The sequence below is a fragment of the Podarcis muralis genome, chromosome 13 (genome assembly GCF_964188315.1).
Source record: "Podarcis muralis chromosome 13, rPodMur119.hap1.1, whole genome shotgun sequence".
NCBI classification, from domain to species: domain Eukaryota; kingdom Metazoa; phylum Chordata; class Lepidosauria; order Squamata; family Lacertidae; genus Podarcis; species Podarcis muralis.
In genome coordinates this window covers 33,118,250-33,135,914 of record NC_135667.1, presented here as the reverse complement: position 1 = coordinate 33,135,914, position 17,665 = coordinate 33,118,250, and the positions used below count along the sequence as shown (strand labels likewise).

The window sequence follows — 17,665 nt, the reverse complement described above, 5'->3', positions numbered from 1 at the left end:
AGGAAGTGTCATGGACACAAGTCACAAAACTGGTGCTATGAGCTATGAGAGCATGCCATGCCCTCCAAAATACAGGCGCCCCATTCCATGATGATAATTTTGCTATTTATACCCCACACATCTTACTGGCATGCCCCAGCCACTATGGGCAGCTTCCAACATACAGTGGTACCTCGGTTTACGAAGTTAATCCGTTCCTGAAGTCCGTTCTTAAATCAAATCTGTTCTTAAACCGAGGCACGCTTTCCCTAATGAAGCCTCCCACTGCCAGTGCCCTTCCACTGTTCGGCTTCCATTTGTAGACCGAGGTAAAGTTCACAAACCGGAACACTACTTCCGGTTTTGCGGAGTTTGTAAACTGAATAGTTCGTAAACAGGACTGTTCTTAAACCGAGGTATATAAAAAAACATAATAAAACATTAAAGAAACTTCCCTTTACAGATTGCCTTTGGATGGCTCAGGGGTCAGATAACTCCACTGCTTTTTTTCTGGGGGTACGCATACCCCTAAACATTTTGTAAATCTAAGTTTCGCCTCATTTAGGGGCAGTATTTCAATTACATAGGAAAATTAGAGTACCCCTAAACATTTTTTTTAAGAAAAAAAGCACTGGATAACTCCATACCCTCCAACATTTCTCCAATGAAAATAGGGACATTCTAAGGAAAAGTGGGACATTCCAGAATCAAATCAGAAACCAGGACGGCTTCTCTAAATCAGGGACATCCCTCGAAACTAGGGACACTTGGAGGGCCTGGCATGGCATAACACAAAATGGCTGCTGTGGGGGCATGGCATAACAAAATGGCTACCACATCTAAACGGAAGAGACAGGAACACAAAATAGTGTCAGTGTGCCACCACATCAACTCCCCCTTCCAAATCAAAGAGGGAAAGGGAATGTGCAATTAATGCAGGAGAGAACAAGCAAGTGCAAACAGGAACTGAGTTGCAAGAGCACTCTTTTTTGCATTGTGGATATGGGGGGTGGGCTCAAAAATTACTAAGACCTTTCATGGGCACCATAGAAAGTATTGGTGGCCACCCTAGAACCTCCAGGCATTGTGGGAAGTTTAAATGGTAGGTGGGTTCCCAGGTTAAGCTACTGGTACAATGTAATTTCATTGCTGAGGGGTGCCCAGGGGCTGCTCAGCAATGAAACCAGCCTTGTTGTCACCTCTTGAGTGCGGTGTGCCCTGCTAAAGGTGGAGATTCTAATCTGTCCTTGTATGGTGCCAGCCTCCACAATTGTGACCCACCAAGCTCAACAGACCCACAGGCATGCATTCTGGCGTGTCAGGCATGTGATTAACATCCCACCATGCCTATTTTGCAGTCAGGGGAATGCTGCAAAACCAGGTTTATCGAGGACCACCAGATAAGGCTGGAGGGCTGTGTATTCAGTGATGGGCCACAATTTGTGCAGGTTTAATCCAATGGATATTCTGGAGTCAGCAATCTGGAATAATAATAATAAATGTGAAACTGTGGACATGCCCTTGCTCAGAAACCTTAACATTCCTCCAAGGGATGAAATATCCAGCTACAATGCGTCACATAAGCCCTACATGAAACCTTTCCCTTTTCCATCTACTCGGACTGCAAAATGGGCATTTCTCTCACCATCATCTGTGACTTTATGTTTTTCCTCCCTCCACTGTGCAGCATTAGGGATGTTTATAAAGAAAAGTGTGCTTTAGCATGGAGCTGCAACCCTAGTAACATGCATTTTGTTTTATGACTGATCTATGCGGGGATCAAATGGTCATTTCTCAAACTGAACAGTAAACCTCATGGCAGGGGTGAGGATCCCTCAGGCTTGGGTGCAAAATGTCGCCCTCCGGGCCTCTTTATCTCACATTTTCAACTCTCCCCAAGTCACACCCCTCTCTGCCCTGGTGACACCCAGCACACCAGCCCTGCTCCACACCCTCTCTGAGTGCCTTTGCCTGACTGGAACGTATCTCTGAACTGTAATAACACCTCTTGCTTGCCTTGATGAAGGAAGAGGAAATGTTTGTGTATATGTGAGTGGAAACCTCTGATCTTTGTGTTGCTGGAATGTAACCTAGCGTACAAAGTGGCCTACCCACTTTTACCTATGGCTACACCCATTACTGATGTGTGGCCACCCACAAGGTTCTCCTCGCAGCGGTTCTCAACCTGTGGGTCCCCAGATGTTGTTGGACTACAACTCTCATCATCCCTGAGCTCTGGCCTTGCTAGCTAGGGGTGATGGGAGTTGTAGTTCAGCAACATCTGGGGACCCACAGGTTGAGAAAAGCTGTAAGAGGGAATGTGTCCCTCAGGGTGAAGTAAGTTCCTTATCCCTGCCCTTGAGACCTTCCTTCTAACAGTGTGGAATGCCTCACTAGCTTGAGTTGTCAGAAGCTGTTTTTCTTATTTTCTTATTTGTCCACCTGCTTTATATACCACTTTTTGGGGCACAACTGCTTCTTCAAGGCAGGTTACAAAATTTCAAAAAGTGCATTAATGATAAAAAAATTTTTTTTAAAAATGTCCAATTAAAATGACACACTCCTTAAAATTGAACAATAGGAGGTGAAAACGTCAACGGCGATCAATAAAAAAATGAAGTGATTAATAAAAAGTAGATTGGAATAAAAATGGGTTTGTTTCTTTAAAGTTTCCAAAGATGGGGTCCTAAGGGAGAGAGGTCCAGAAGAGCAAAGCCTATGACAAAAAGATCCTGCCTCTGGTACCAGCCACTTCTCTGTGCATGTATGTGCAGGACTTGTTTGGGAGATACACAGGGAGAGACTGTTTGGTTCATATTTACTTCATAGCCTGAAATCCAAGTTCAAGGGTCCTTGCTCAAAGTGTCACCTAAATGCCAGCAAACATCCAATTCAATCCAAACCATATTAACTCAGGTCCATTACAGTGGAGGAAAGGACTTCTGAAAATGATGGCAACGCACATTGAATTCAAGGTTGTCCTTTTCCCACATTCAGTTCAGTTGCCTCCAGTCAGTCCCTGCCAAGGCTGTCTGGTAAGTCAGGTGAACACTTGCTGTGAAGAACTGTATTAATAACTCACCTATCAACCTCAGTTGATACTCATAAAAACCTACTGTTCTGCTGAACTTTGCACACCAGTTTCATTGAACTTCATCACAGTTTGTCTTCCTAACGGGCAAGAATTACTTGCTGCAAAAAACTTGTCCCCACCGTTGCCCCATATATATTGGGTTTCAAAAGGAGAAACTTCCCCCACCCTCACCCATCTCAATAGAAAGCATTAGGCCACATTTGCAACATACATTTAAAGCACTCTGAAACCACTTTAAATAGTCATGGCTTCCCCCAAAGAATTCTGGGGGCTATCATTCATTAAAGGTTCTGAGAGTTGGTAAAGGTAAAGGGACCCCCCACCATTAGGTCCAGTTGTGGCTGACTCTGGGGTTGCGGCGCTCATCTCGCTTTATTGGCCGAGGGAGCCGGCGTTTATCCGCAGACAGCTTCTGGGTCATGTGGCCAGCATGACTAAGCCGCTTCTGGCGAACCAGAGCAGCGCACAGAAATGCCGTTTACCTTCCCGCCGGAGCGGTACCTATTTATCTACTTGCAATTTGACGTGCTTTTGAACTGCTAGGTTGGCAGGAGCAGGGAACGAACAACGAGAGCTCACCCCGTTGCGGGGATCTGAACCGCCGACCTTATGATAGGCAAGCCCTAGGCTCTGTGGTTTAACCCACAGCGCCACCCACGTCCCTGAGAGTTGTTAGGAAACCCTTAATCCCCTTCCAGATCTACAATTCCCAGAGTTCCCTGTGAAGAGGGATAGACTGTTAAACCACACTGGGAAATGTAGTTAATTATAGTGATGAGATTGTCTCTGAGCTTACACAGAGTGTCTCCCTAGTAAGTAGTTGCATGCAAACACGGGCCCAGACAAGGTGGTGATTATAACATGAGAAACAAACAATGTTATATGATTTAAGGGAAGGGTTGATTTTACATGATTAAGACCTACAGCTAGGTTTTGACTACCTGTTTTGAGCCACTATGTTAGCTGCCTTCTCTCCCCGATCACCTTTCATATCATCAGCCCCCAGACCTATTTATCCTTAGGAATCCCTGCTGCCCCCCCCAGTTCCTCTGTGTCTTCTTTCTCCCACTGACCTTTCATATTATTTAAAGTGGCCGGACTGTTTTCTACCGTTCTATGATATAGCCTTCTCTTTAATTAATTTGTGATTATTCTGTGACATCGCAGCAGCACACCCAATGGCAGGGGTGAGAGACGAGTTGTTTCCATGGTCAGCTCATCCTTATACCTTGATCTCCCAGTGCTATCAAAAGAGTGTAGTAGGTCAGTTCATCCTGGGACAAAAGAACTTACTGTGTTCTGTTTTGATAATAGATTCTAAGGACAGTGTCAGCTGCAGGAAATACAATCCCCTTTGGGCAGATTGGGGCAGGGTTGTACATCCAAGAATTCAATACAGAGCACGTCCATACAATATAGCCTTTCTTTACACTGAAATGTCCCCGTTTTATTTCTGTTTAGTTTCAAATATGACCCCACCCAGCTGTGTGTGTGTGTGTGCTTCAAACAGGTTATTTATGAAGCTATTTCTGCTTTAGAGGCTACAAAAAGGTCTATTCAGTTGCGTCCAGATGCATCTTCAACCCCCTCCATTTACCTTTATTTCCTCTTTGTATTAAGGGCACAAAACATACGAGGAGAAATGAACAGAGAGGTTTTGTCTTATTTACAGCTTTTGTTTATAGCAGAAAGACATTCAACTAACATATAAGGAAAACTCCCTCAGACCTCCACAGCCAATCAGAGTAGGAGTTACCTCAGCAAATATCATGCTATTCAGACTGGTTGCTAGGCAACACCTCCCCAACCAACACCCTCTTGGTTGGCTGGCTAACTGTAAACAGAATTAACCATTCGGTTACTAAATGAATGATCCCTGATGCACTTCCAACAAGAGGTGTGCATGGATACTGCTCTCCCAACAACAGGAATGGCAGCATCAGGGATACAAGGCACAACTCTGACTGATAAACCCTTCTAGCCCCATATCTCTTTAAGTGGCCATCTGGAAGTGAAAGGCACTCACCTTGTGCTGAGACACACACATCCATCCTTTTTAGAACTGTGCATATCTCAGGGAGAAATCCTAACAAGTGAAAATAAGTGCCAGGACAAGGTCTTGGATTCAAATGAATACTTCAGTCAGTTTAACTTGGAGTGCAGATCTTCACTGGGATGTTACATAATGCTTCATAGCTGAGCACCTGGTAACTACTACAAAATAAGAAACAAGTCCTAGGCCAGTCTTCCGCAACCTGGCATGCCCTCCTGCCTGGACCTTTTGGACTGCAACTGTGTATACACCATACATTTTCCTCCCAAAGGATCCTGGGAACTGTAATTAAGGATGCTGGGGATCGTAGCCCTGTGAGGTGTAAACTCCCATTCCCAGGGGAGGTGGGAATGTGCTTTAAAAGTATGTATGCAGCTTAAAACTCCCATCATCCCTTCACATTGGCCATGTTGGCTGGGGCTGATGGGAGTTGTAGGCCAAACTATCTGGAGGTTACCAGTTTGGGCAAGGCAGGACTGTACCTACACATTGGTGCAAACTGAAAATTCTTTACAGAAGGATTTCTTTAAACTTTTTAGACCTCAGAAGCATCCTGAAGCCCTCAAAAACATTAAAAATACAACCCTGCAAACAGAAAGTCAACAGAGCAGGAAGACAGATCCACAGCCCTTTGCCTGCTGTGGTGGATTTCTGTTTGAAGGAAGTTTTAACAGAGGGGCGATCACCTACCTGCAATCCAAAGTGTTTTCAGACCATTCTCTCTCTTCTGCAGCACCGTTTGCATGTACAGACTAGGGCTTAATAACCAGGCATTTGTGTGTGTTGTGGTATGCATCATGCTACTGTACACAAGAATCTGAGGATCAGGGAAACACTGAAAATGCCCTCAGCATGACACTGTCTTGCCTGGTAAATGGGCCTTCTTGGGTGCTCACTCAGTACAGAACCAATATGTTTGTTACTTCATCTGTCTTATGCAGTTTGTATTCGGTGCCTGGGGAGAGACAGGGCCCCTTGCTACTGCTTGTCTTCCAGAAGCAGCAGAGAAAGCTTTCTTCTTGGCTCTAAACCACTAGCAGATATTCCCAAACCAAAACCAAGGTATAGTCACAAAGCTTAACAGCTCTGTTTGAATGCAGGCATGAGATGCAAATCCTGGTGGAGAATTAAAATACCCTCTCCTCTGATATTAAGAGGCCCAGCATTTCCGCTTTGCAAATATCTCATTGTGTAGGTTGAAGGAGAGGCCAAGAGTCCTGCAGTTCTGCTCCAGGGTCCCAGCTAAGCAGGAAGCAAAATTAAGAGGCCTCCTCGAATGCCCACGGGCAAAGGATAATCATCTTTGTGGCACATTTTTACAGTGTACCAGGAACTTTTACAGTGTTCGCTTCATTATGACCTCAGCTCAACCCTGGGATGTAGAGGTTAGGGCCCAAGGTTGTCTGGCTCAGCAGTAATGTGATGTGGAGTCTCCTACAATCAAACCCAGCACAGATTTGAGCATCACATCACTACCCCTTTGTGATTTAATTGGATTCTATAGAGCTCAAGTATCTCATTACTTCAGAGACCACTGACTTTGGCTACATCTCTGTTCACAAAGTGGGCACATATTTATAATATATTTATCTGGGGGGGGGGGGATCCAGGCACTACATTTTTTCAGGAAGGAGAAAAGGAGAAAGCAAGACATACGTACCAGTGTCCCTTGTAGGTTTACTAAAGAGCAAACTTCATGTAGTTCAATGGGATTTACACCTAAATACCGGTAAATGTGCCAATAGTTGCAACACAACCCTCTGTCAGAAATATGCAGAATGGCCCGATTGGTCTCTTAAGAGACCAGTTATTACATTTATATCCCACCTTTCCTGCAAAGATCTCAATGGTTCTCTCTCCCAATTTTATCTTTATAACAATCTTGTGAGGTAGGTTAGCCCGAGAAATGGTGACTGGCTGAAGGCCACCCAGTGAGCTTCAAGGCTGGGTGGGGATTTGAAGCCTAGTTCTCCAGGCCATAGTTAACAATGTTAAGCACAACACTACATCGGTTCTCTTAAGATGTCCCATCACTTTTTAGTAAAACTACCGGTATATCCTACGTTTCTAAAACTTGATGCACTAAGGCTCAGATTGACTGGAACCCACACCTTCCAACTTGGGACCTCTTACCTGATTCACAAATGCACAAGCGATCTGTGTGTGTCTGTGTGCATGGTTTCACACATGATCAGGGACGGTGTTCTCTTGTTTATTGCTTTGCATGGTTCAGGATATGCTTCTGATCTCCAGGCACCGCAGTGACAACGTGAAGCCTCAGGCTCAAACAAGGAAAGCGAAAGTTCAGGAGCATTCCAGAAAGGGGTGTTTCCAGAGGCAAGGCAGGAGGGGGCTCTCCCAGGCTTTAGGGAATCCCATCATCAAACGTGAACTGCTCTGGCAGATCTTAGCCCTCGATTAGCAAGTGAAGGAGCAATGACTGAAAAGGCAAATATGTGCCGGGAGCTGAGAGAGGGCAAAAGGTTATCAGGGATGCAGTTTCACTGGGAGGCAACCCAAGAATGAACAGAGAGCAAACCGATACTTGACTTGGGCTGCACACCAGAGAAAAGCCCACGCTAACTCCCCCTGGTGGAATGTAGAAGAACAGCATGCCGGGGGGGGGTGTAGATGACAAAGTAAAACCAGAAGAGAAATCCAGTATTTCCACTTTTCACCGGTTGTGCCTTATGTAATAAGGCCACAAACACTCATAGGGGTTTCCCTTTGGAATTCCCTCCTTTCAAGCATTCGTCAGCTGAATCCAAACCTCTTTTACCAGTGCTCTTAAGAGTTTCTTTGCAGAAGTTTTTAAAGTTGCCAAGATTAAATTGCTTGCTTTTAGCCTGGGGTTAGTTTCAGCATATGATTTTCACCAACCGTAGGCAGTCATCACTTCAGAGTTGTGAAGCCTTTACTCCTTAGCGCTTTTTCTTCTCCTAAAGATGTACTGCAAGGCAAAGGGTACAGATTTTCCCTCTGCGTTTACACCTGAAGTCTTTCTCATGACTAGGTATCAGTTTAGGATCAGTTTTCCTTCTCCTACAGTAGATGGGCTAACTTTCCAAGTTGGTGAGCCACTTCTGCCCCTCGCTAACTCAGCAAGGGCTTGAGACCCAGTGGCTACCCACACCTGGTTTAGCCAGCCAGCCAGTCAACACAATTTCCCAGGGTGTGGCCACTGCCTCACGCTGACAGTTCTAGGAGCCACAGGTGAGAGATGAGGGCAGGGTGTGGACCAAGGATGGGGAAGCTACCCCAGAAGGAGCATGACATGTCCCCCACCAGAGCACTTCTGGAGGCAGGAAAGACGACACACACACTTTTTGTGGGAGGGGAACAGGGCAGAAGTTAATATTAATCCACATTCACCTTCAACTATCATTCACCAGGCTGAACTTTTACTGTCCAAATGTACATAGGCACAGACTCAAAGGTTGGTACACAGCAGCACTTATAGACGCCAGACTGCCCAGACAGAGCAACAACAGGAATTATCAGGACAATATCCAGTACTTTTAAGACCTTCACAAAGAACATTAACAGAGCACCACACACACACACACACACACACACACACACACACCAAAGCACGTCTCTGACCCATTAGGATCAGTGACTAATGTATTTACTGTTGCACTTCCAGTTTTGTCTACGGAAGAACCACAAAGCGCATGTAAGTTGTCACACTGGGAGATAACGCCTCAAGGCAGGAACAGGAGTTCCTTAAAATGAATGTTACTGAAATGGGAATTTCCTGCCTCTTTCCTACTGTACACCCATCTGCTATGGATTAGGGAGGCCTGGCAAGTGATGTGGAAGGACTGCAGTTGCAAAAGCTTGGTAGAAATCACCTCCCTCTTTAAATAAATGGAAGATCAACTTTGGACTCAAACGCTTTGATTGTCCCAGGGACTGTTCAGGTAAGCATGGAATCTGATACCCAGGTCAGAATTCCACATCCCAAGTATCTCAGGCCTTTTTTGCTTTAAAGAGTTCCTAGCTTTTATAGATTGAAGGTTGAAAAATGTGGGGGGGGGGGCAGTGAAAACAGAAGCAAAAAGGAAGGGAAGACAGAGCAGAACATCCACCTGTCTTCCGCCCCATTAAGCCTTTCTAGTTCATGGGGACATAGGAAACTGCCTTATACAAAGTCAGATCATTAGCCAATCTTGCTCAGTACTGTCCACGCTGACTGAAAGCAGCTCTCTGCAATTTCAGCCGGACTGAATCTAGAATCTGCATGCAAAGTATATGTGCTACCACAGCCCCACCCCTTTAAGATCCTGAACTTATAGTCCTTGCACACCCTTGGTTGTAATAAGTGCTGGTCTATCCCCCTTCCACCACTTCCAGCCCTTGCACCAGAATCCACATATGTGTGCCAATGTTGTTTTACTGCATTTTCTGCACTGGGCACACTGGACTGGATGACCTGGGAGGTCTCTTCCAACTCCATCTTGGTTGCCCATTTCACAGACCTCCCAATTTTCATTTTTGTTGGTTTCAGGATCCGGGTCCTCTTCAACACAGAGCACAAGCGTCTTATAATGATGCCTGATAGTGAATTTATAGAAACTGAACTAAGCCTATCTGCTCTATTCTAATACAGAACCACACAGATATATCTGATAGCTACAGTATTAAGCCAGTCTGAAAAAGTCAAGAAGTTGTTTTAAACTGCTTTTAATATTGTGTTCTAATGTTGTAACTTGCCCTGTGACCTTAGGCTGAAGGGCAGGTAATTAATGATCTCCCACCAGCACCTCAAAACTCTGGAAAGTATAGCTTTAGGGGACTGAAAATCTCCAAGGTTTTATGCTTTGGGAGAAATGCTAGCTAAATGTGTGAATAGTTTAAAAATATGTAGTGCAGTCATGCCCTGAACATAAATATTGTTACCTCCAGGGCCCAAATATATGAGATGGGCAAAAGGAGATTAAACTTTTAGAAGACATCTGAAGGCAGCCCTGTACTGTGAAGTTTTTAATGTTTGATGTTTTATTATGTTTTTATGTGTGTTGGAAGTAGCCCAGAATGGCTGCGGCAACCCAGCCAGATGGGCAGGGTGTAAATAATAAAAATTATTATTATTAATTATTATTATTATTTGGCAGATACCTTTTAACAGGGCTCAGAGATCCATGGGGGCCTCGCCCAGGTTGCAACCCAATTACAAGGAAAATTACTGAGGCTAAATAAAGTGCAGACCATGCTTGAGGATATATGTATGCCAACTTATTTCCCTGTTTCCTATGCATCTGTTGTCCAGATCTCGTGAGATTGCTAGTCAAACAAGCAACATCCTGAAACAGTGACTTGCTGGCGCAGGTCCTTCTCTAGATCAGAATGAATGCTTGCACAGTTCAAGTAGAACATGCAGTTTGAGAGAAAGAGAGATTTGTGCTTCCTTAATGTGACATACTCTCAAGAATGACCAGTCCTAGAATGCTTAGTGCATATGCAAGAGCAAGATTGCTGGTGGAATGGACAAACACACAAAATAATCAAGGACACTGATCTCAGGGATTGTAGGAACCAGTGCTGCTAGCGGGCCCCAAAATAAAAAAGAACAATTTCAAAATTAAAACAGAACGGTCGGGATTGTGCTTTGTGTGTAGGAGGAAGCCCATGCTACAAGTTTGCACTGCCCTTCTCCGCAATAATGTTTAGGCTGCTTCAATCTGCCTTTCTTCCAATGGTTCACACAGAGATTACCACCACTTTATCCTCACCAGTACCTTGTAAGGTAGGCTAGGCTGAGAGTTAGCAGCTGACTGAACAGCACTGCAAGGATTTCAATTCCAGGTCTCCCCAGTCTATGACTTTGTCCAGCAGTTCTTTGGGTGCTCTGTCTGAGAGGCAAGTGGGGGAACAAAGAATTTGGCACTTAAAAAAGAGAGAGGGTGAACTCTACAAGCTTCTCAAGGAGACAGCCTCTCGTAGATCCAGTTGTCCTCTCCTCTGTGGGTCATAGGTTTCAAGGGTGCACTGCTGTCTTGGAGGTACCGGAAAACAATGCGGTCATGCAAACGGTTTGTCTGGCCCTGCCAGAACTCTATGACTTTTGGTTTCAAGATGTAGCCTCCCCTGGAGGGGATAAAAGAGAGAGAGAGAGAGAGAGAGAGAGAGAGAGAGAGAGAGAGAGATAAAGAGACTGAAAGAAAGAACCCTAAAACAACAAAGCACCAACTTGCCAATTGGTAATAGGGCTGTGTGAGCTATATAAACAAACCTCAGGGGGTGCGGAAATAAATCAAGAGGTTTAGCTACTCTCTAATCCCTGCTGTAGAGGTGGCGCTGTGGGTTAAACTATAGAGCCTAGGACTTGCCGATCAGAAGGTCAGCTGTTCGAATCCCCGCGACGGGGTGAGCTCCTGTTGCTCGGTCCCTGCTCCTGCCCACCTAGCAGTTCAAAAGCACGTCAAAGTGCAAGTAAATAAATAGGTACTGCTCCGGCGTGAAGGTAAACGGCGTTTCCGTGCGCTGCTCTGGTTCGCCAGAAGCGGCTTAGTCATGCTGGCCACATGACCTGTACGCTGGCTCCCTCGGCCAATGAAACGAGATGAGCTCCGCAACCCCAGAGTTGGCCACGACTGGAACTAATGGTCAGGGGTCCCTTTACCTTTACTAATCCCTGCTGTGGTGTTTGCCACAACCTACATTCCTCAATTTCCTTTGGCTTGAGTTTATTCCAACCAGCCCAATCCACCACTGTAAAAAAGATCACAAGTTTCTGAAAAACTTGTGGGGGGACAACATACAGAAAACCAAACGGCCAGAATGCACACTGAGGCCTGACTCACCAATACGCTGGCTTAGGCACCTTAGCCTCTCGGTACATCTCTTCCAGCTCTGCATTTTTCTTCCTTAAATACTAACAAAAAGAGGAAAAGGGCTGTGAAGCTTTTCGTCAAAAGGAAACTACCTGGGAGCTTGGTAATAACTCCAATCTACTAGGTGATTTGGGGATATAGAGAGGCTTGCGGATAATCTGCACTTTGTAAGGATGGCTAACGAGCAGGTCGTTTGCTGAGCACTGGAGGGAGAGGATGCCAAGGGACAAGCTCAGTGGATAATGGGTGGTGTTAGGACTAGACTATTAATTTATTTAAAAGTTTTAATAGAAAAAGTATAATGAGAACGATTGGAAGCTTTTCACAGAAGACATTATTGGATAAGAAATGATGTTGCATAAATATCTGATACTTTTAATTGTTATTTTCTTTTTTTGTTACTTTTAAACTTTTTGTACTTTTTGATGTGGATAATTCTTTTTCTTTCTTTTTCTTTTTTCTTTTCTGTGCTTAACTTTGTTGTACTTACCTTTATTGTAAGACTGTATTTTAAACCAATAAAGATGTATTTATTACAAATTTATTTAAAAGTTTTATATCCCACCTTCCAGCCAAATGATCTGCAAGGTAAACTGTAATGATACATGCCAGGAATCCACAACATTTTGGAGCCCAGGGACACAGATGGGAATCTAAGGAACTGCCATGGCCACCAAAAAAAACCCATTTCACAGAAGAAAGGCTGGTGATGCTCAAACACCCCCCCCCCCAAAAGAAACCCAAACACCTATACCCCCACACCTATTATAGACAAATCTAAAAGTTATTTGTGTTAAAGATGGCTGTTAAGAACTCAAGCTCAACTACAATAAGTCTTAACACACTGGATATCTACTGTAGCAGAGTTGGGGAACCTTTCTAGCCCATCTCCCGCGCCAAGTTTAAGCTGCCCATTTGTCAATTGCCTGAGCTTTTTTGACTGCAGGGGTCTTTGGAAGCTGCTCTTAAAGCATGGCTTGCACAGTGCTTTGCACAGGAGGTATAGAGGCACTGCCATCAGAGAGCCTTCTGGCCGAGCCCTACCATTATCCAACATCATATGAAATCATATCAGCTGAAATGGCCCGGCAAGTCAAATGATGAAGCCCAGGGGCCAGACATTCCCCACCCCTGTACTACAGGATGCCTATGTTGTGGAGGAGCTTTCAACTTTTGTGCAGAACCATGTTTGAAATTGTTCTTCAATATCCCTGATGACGAGCAGTCCACCTTGAGAACCTTCTACGTTAAGGAAGTTTTGATACCCGTTTACAGATTATTATTTTTGTTACCGCGTCTAACAACGTACACCCAAGCTCTCCAGCTTATCATGAAAAGGCATATTTCAACACAGTTTCCCCACCCCCAACGCTGGTTCAAGAAAGGGCAGCCCAACACTGCAGATCCTCACCTCTCTGTCCGCAATCACCGTGCTTTGATGACTCACTACAGCCCCGATCTGGCTGCTCTTTGGACGCGTATAGAAGTACTTCTCCGATTCCTCCTCAGAAAGCTTCTCTACAGGGCCCTCAATCCGTACCTGCAAGCAATTCAAAGCATGTGAAGCACAAGACCAGAGTGAGGATGTGCTAGTAAGGAGGCTGTGCTGTGTAGTTCAAATCATAGTTACCCCAAGCTCCTCTCCAATATGGTGGAATTAACTGAGAAAAGAGAAGGTGGGTGGAGATGGAAAACTTAATTTTTAAAAACTTAATTGGACAATTCCAACTCTTCTGATTTGCTTGTTTTCTGTGTGAAGCACTGCTCAAAAAAAGTCTCTCCAGCCTACTTAATCTTGCATAGGCAAACATTCCCTCTTACTTCTTAAACCCATCAAATTGCCAAGTTAAAAACAGGCTCATTCCAAACTTTCCTATTCCACGTCATTTTTTTTGTCTATTGTCCATGAAACCAAATATGATTAATCAAAAGTTCTTTTCTCCCACCCTACACCTCGGGATGCCTGTGGCCCATGGCCTTGATCCATCTAGCATGTTGCTTCTTGCCTTGCAGTGGTGGGAACAGCTGTCTATCATTAGATCTTGAGGGAGGAGGAATAGCAAACTCACATCCCACAGACTCTATGGCCTCTCTATGGCACAGAGAGATGGCCACAGAGAGGGAAAGCACACGACTTCTAGTCGCTATGGGGGTCTTTCCCATGGCCACATTTTAAGGTGCCCTGTTCGTGTTGGTGGCTCTCTGAACTGGGAAAGGGAGCTGAAAGACAGTAGGGAGGAGATGACTGAAAGAACAAGACACACAGCAATGAATAGCAGTTTCTGGTTCCAAAATTCAGACTCGCTACAAACCAGAGAGGATAACCACAGTACTCCCTCCGAGCTGTTCCAAAGGGATTATTTCATTTTCAGTAGATACAAGAAGAGCTGAAGCAAACTCAAGTACCGACACTTCAATCCCTTCCATATTTGAGATCAGAGTTCAGCATCTTCCACAGAACAGGCGAGAGAGGAAGAGCCTCCAGCTACAGCAAGATCATGCCCTTGTCCATCTGCCCAAGCCCTGGCTACATATAGTAAGACTCAAGAGCATATAAGCAGCAACTGGGAAAATGAAATGGAGCAACCAGGACAAAAGTTCACCAAAGCTCCTTTTACCATGTCACCCACCCCATGTATTACAGAGGTTTCCAGTTTGACTACAGGACTTCTTTTCAGTAGATGCAGAGAAGACAGTTTACCTGGCGATTGAGGGGCTCCCAGTAGAAGACCATCGAAGCAAATGGGTTTGAATCCTGCAAACGGTGAGAAAAGCAACAGTGAAAAGAAAGTTGCTGTGTCTGCTGACTAAGGCTGTGTACATATCATATATTCAAAGCATGTGACTTCCCACAAAGAATCCTGGAAGCTGTAGTTTGTGGGGAATTGTAGCTGTGTGAGAGGTAGTGTTCCCTGCATTCTTTGGGGGTGGGGGAAAGTGCTTTAAACATATGGTGTCTACACAGAGACACCTGGATTCCCTAAGCTAAAAGGCAAGGATGATCTGGAAGGAGGTTCTTAGACTGAAGAGTTTTTTGTTGTACTTTTCTTTTCAGTCAGCCTCTCTCTCTCTCTCTCTCTCTCTCTCTCTCTCTCTCTCTCTCTCTCTCTCTGCTCCTTGCTGCTTGAATTGTCTATTTGCAGAAGGAAGAGGAATTTGTACTCATAACCCTTTGGCTGGCCCAGTTTAGCTCAGGGTCACTTGTTGCTGAGCCGGCAAAAACTAAGACTCCATAGATAGCTTCTATGAGACTTCCAGTTCCCCCTCAGTAGCTTGCATAGGTGCTTATGTATGTTCCCACAGCAAAATGGAAGCAGAATAGGCAAATATTTGCAACTTTCTTAACTTTGCGTAATTGATATTGGTCACAAAATGTAGATATCCTAAAGGATTGTTGCTGTTTCACTTAAAAAATAAGAAGCCTGGATTCAAAGTGTCAGCTCCATAGAAGTAAATCTGAGGTGCCAGTTTACAAAGGTTCAACTTTTCTCCGATAATCTTTCTGTACAAGTAGCACTCACCAGCTCTCTCCCTTTCCGGCTCTCATGGTTAGTGAAGAAGCGAAAGCCTTCCTGGCTAAACCCCTTCAAAAGAAGCATCCGAGCAGAAGGCCGTCCGTCTCTGGGAAGGGATAAACACAGCTTGTAGATAGGCAAATATTTCTTCTCTACTTTGGCCCCAGGGCCCCCAAACCCACAAAGCAACAAGGATACAAGCCATCGGGCAATGATTCATACCTAGTACAGGTGGCTAAGCACATGGCGTTGACTTCCCCAATAGACGGGCACTTCATAGCTTCTTCAAACCATACAGAGAACTGCTTAATAGGGTTAAGGGAGGTCAGATGTTTCTCCTCAAAGGCCTGGGATGGGAACAAAAAACACCCACATTTTTAGCAGGTGGCTACACCGTTTGACGCCAGTTCTTCTCCCCTTTCAGTCACACATCTATCACTTCTCATTTCCAAAATGTGGTCAGTGTGTCATATCCTACTGCTTCTCCAACATGGGTGGGACACGGGTGGCGCTGTGGGTTAAACCACAGAGCCTAGGACTTGCCAATCAGAATGTTGGCGGTTCGAATCCCCACGACGGGGTGAGCTCCTGTTGCTCGGTCCCTGCTCCTGCCAACCTAGCAATTTGAAAAAACGTCAAAGTGCAAGTAGATAAATAGGTACCGCTCTGGCAGGAAGGTAAACGGCGTTTCCGTGCGCTGCTCTGGTTCACCAGAAGCGGCTTAGTCATGCTGGCCACATGACCCAGAAGCTGTACGCCGGCTCCCTCTGCCAATAAAGTGACATGAGCGCCACAACCCCAGAGTCGGTCACGACTGGACCTAATGGTCAGGGGTCCCTTTACCTTTACCTTACACCGTTTGATGCCAGTTCTTCTCCCCTTTCAGTCACACATATATCACTTCTCATATCCTACTGCTTCTCCATCACCTTTTGTGTTTTTGTAAACTCACCAACCCTTTCCATTTATCCTTCCCTCCTTTCGATATTCCCCAATTGTTTCATCATCCTCCCAACCTTCATGGGTTCCATAATCATCACCTGACCCTTTCCTCCAAACCTACCTGCACCTATCAATTGACACACCCACCCAACCTTTTGGACCCAGTCTCATAGTGCTTAATTTGAAGCAAAAGCTCTCTACCTTGTCTCTTAATATTTGCTTTGGATGACTTGGGTGGGTTCCAGCCTAAATTAGATGTGAAGCCATGACTAATGTAAGCCCCGGTGATTTCAAAGGGATTCTAAATGCAATTTCAATTTGATCTAATCCCTTGTTCACAGCTTCAAACATCAAGGAGATTCTATTATTAGTTTACTTGCAAATTTAATGAGAAGGAAAAGGAAAGATGAAAGAAAATTGAAAAAATAAAGAGAGAGAAGAGGAAAAAATAGAAACGGCAAATAATAATATGCCAATAATGATAGACTACAATGCAGGTAGGTACAGTAACCACCAGTAAACAAATTTTAAATAAGCCCTTTAGATGTCCACATAGAAATCCACCTGAAATTGATGCCTATATGAAATATGTTAGATCTATATGAAATAGGTTAGATTAAATACAAACTGGGTAGTGAGGCCCTCAGACCATTATGTAATAGATAGTGGGCATTTATTTTTCCACAACTCTCTTATACCTTCAGCATCTGTTTGTCTTAAGACAAGCGAGCGTCTCTATATATGCTCAGCCACTCTGTATATACTCAGAAACAACACCTTTATTACTACGCTGCGATTCTTTTCGGAGCGAAAGTCAAACTGCGAGGCTAAGCGCTGGCCCGAGAAACGCCGCGCACTCTGCACAAGCTCAGAGGCACTCTGTCCTTCAGCATTCCCCGGCCCCGAAACGCTGCAGTGCAAAAACATGTTTTGGGGTTTAATGCTGCTCCCTCACCTCATCGTCCCCCCTGTAGTCTTTCCGAAGGTGCGTCAGATCCATGGCACGAGACGATTTCCCCGCTTGGCTTGAACCACGAAACCCCAAAGGACGCGACCCCAGGCGAACCGCGCGGCTCAACATCAAAGGATCCCTCTTGCCCCCTTGCAGTGCGCACGCGCGGAAAAGAGCGAACCGGGCGGAAGCAGCTCGCGTCTTCTCCGCTAACCTCAGAGGCCGGGAGGAAACGAGGTCTCAAGTGCCCAATCAGAAACGAAGCAAGAGCCTACCTTTTCCTCTACCCCCGCC

The 17,665-nt window shown here is 45.0% G+C and overlaps 1 protein-coding gene across 1 annotated transcript; it reads right to left on the bottom strand.

Moving 5' to 3' along the window:
* Nucleotides 1-8,505: 8,505 nt before the first annotated feature.
* On the bottom strand, nucleotides 8,506-17,557 carry PNPO (pyridoxamine 5'-phosphate oxidase). The gene is made up of 7 exons (XM_028701791.2): nucleotides 17,375-17,557; nucleotides 15,700-15,824; nucleotides 15,484-15,583; nucleotides 14,664-14,717; nucleotides 13,374-13,502; nucleotides 11,933-12,003; nucleotides 8,506-11,216 (listed from the first exon to the last, which is right to left on the bottom strand). Exons 1-7 carry the CDS (start codon nucleotides 17,498-17,500, stop codon nucleotides 11,051-11,053), a joined length of 771 nt encoding a protein of 256 aa, XP_028557624.2. The 5' UTR covers nucleotides 17,501-17,557; the 3' UTR covers nucleotides 8,506-11,050.
* Between the last annotated feature and the right edge of the window lie 108 nt (nucleotides 17,558-17,665).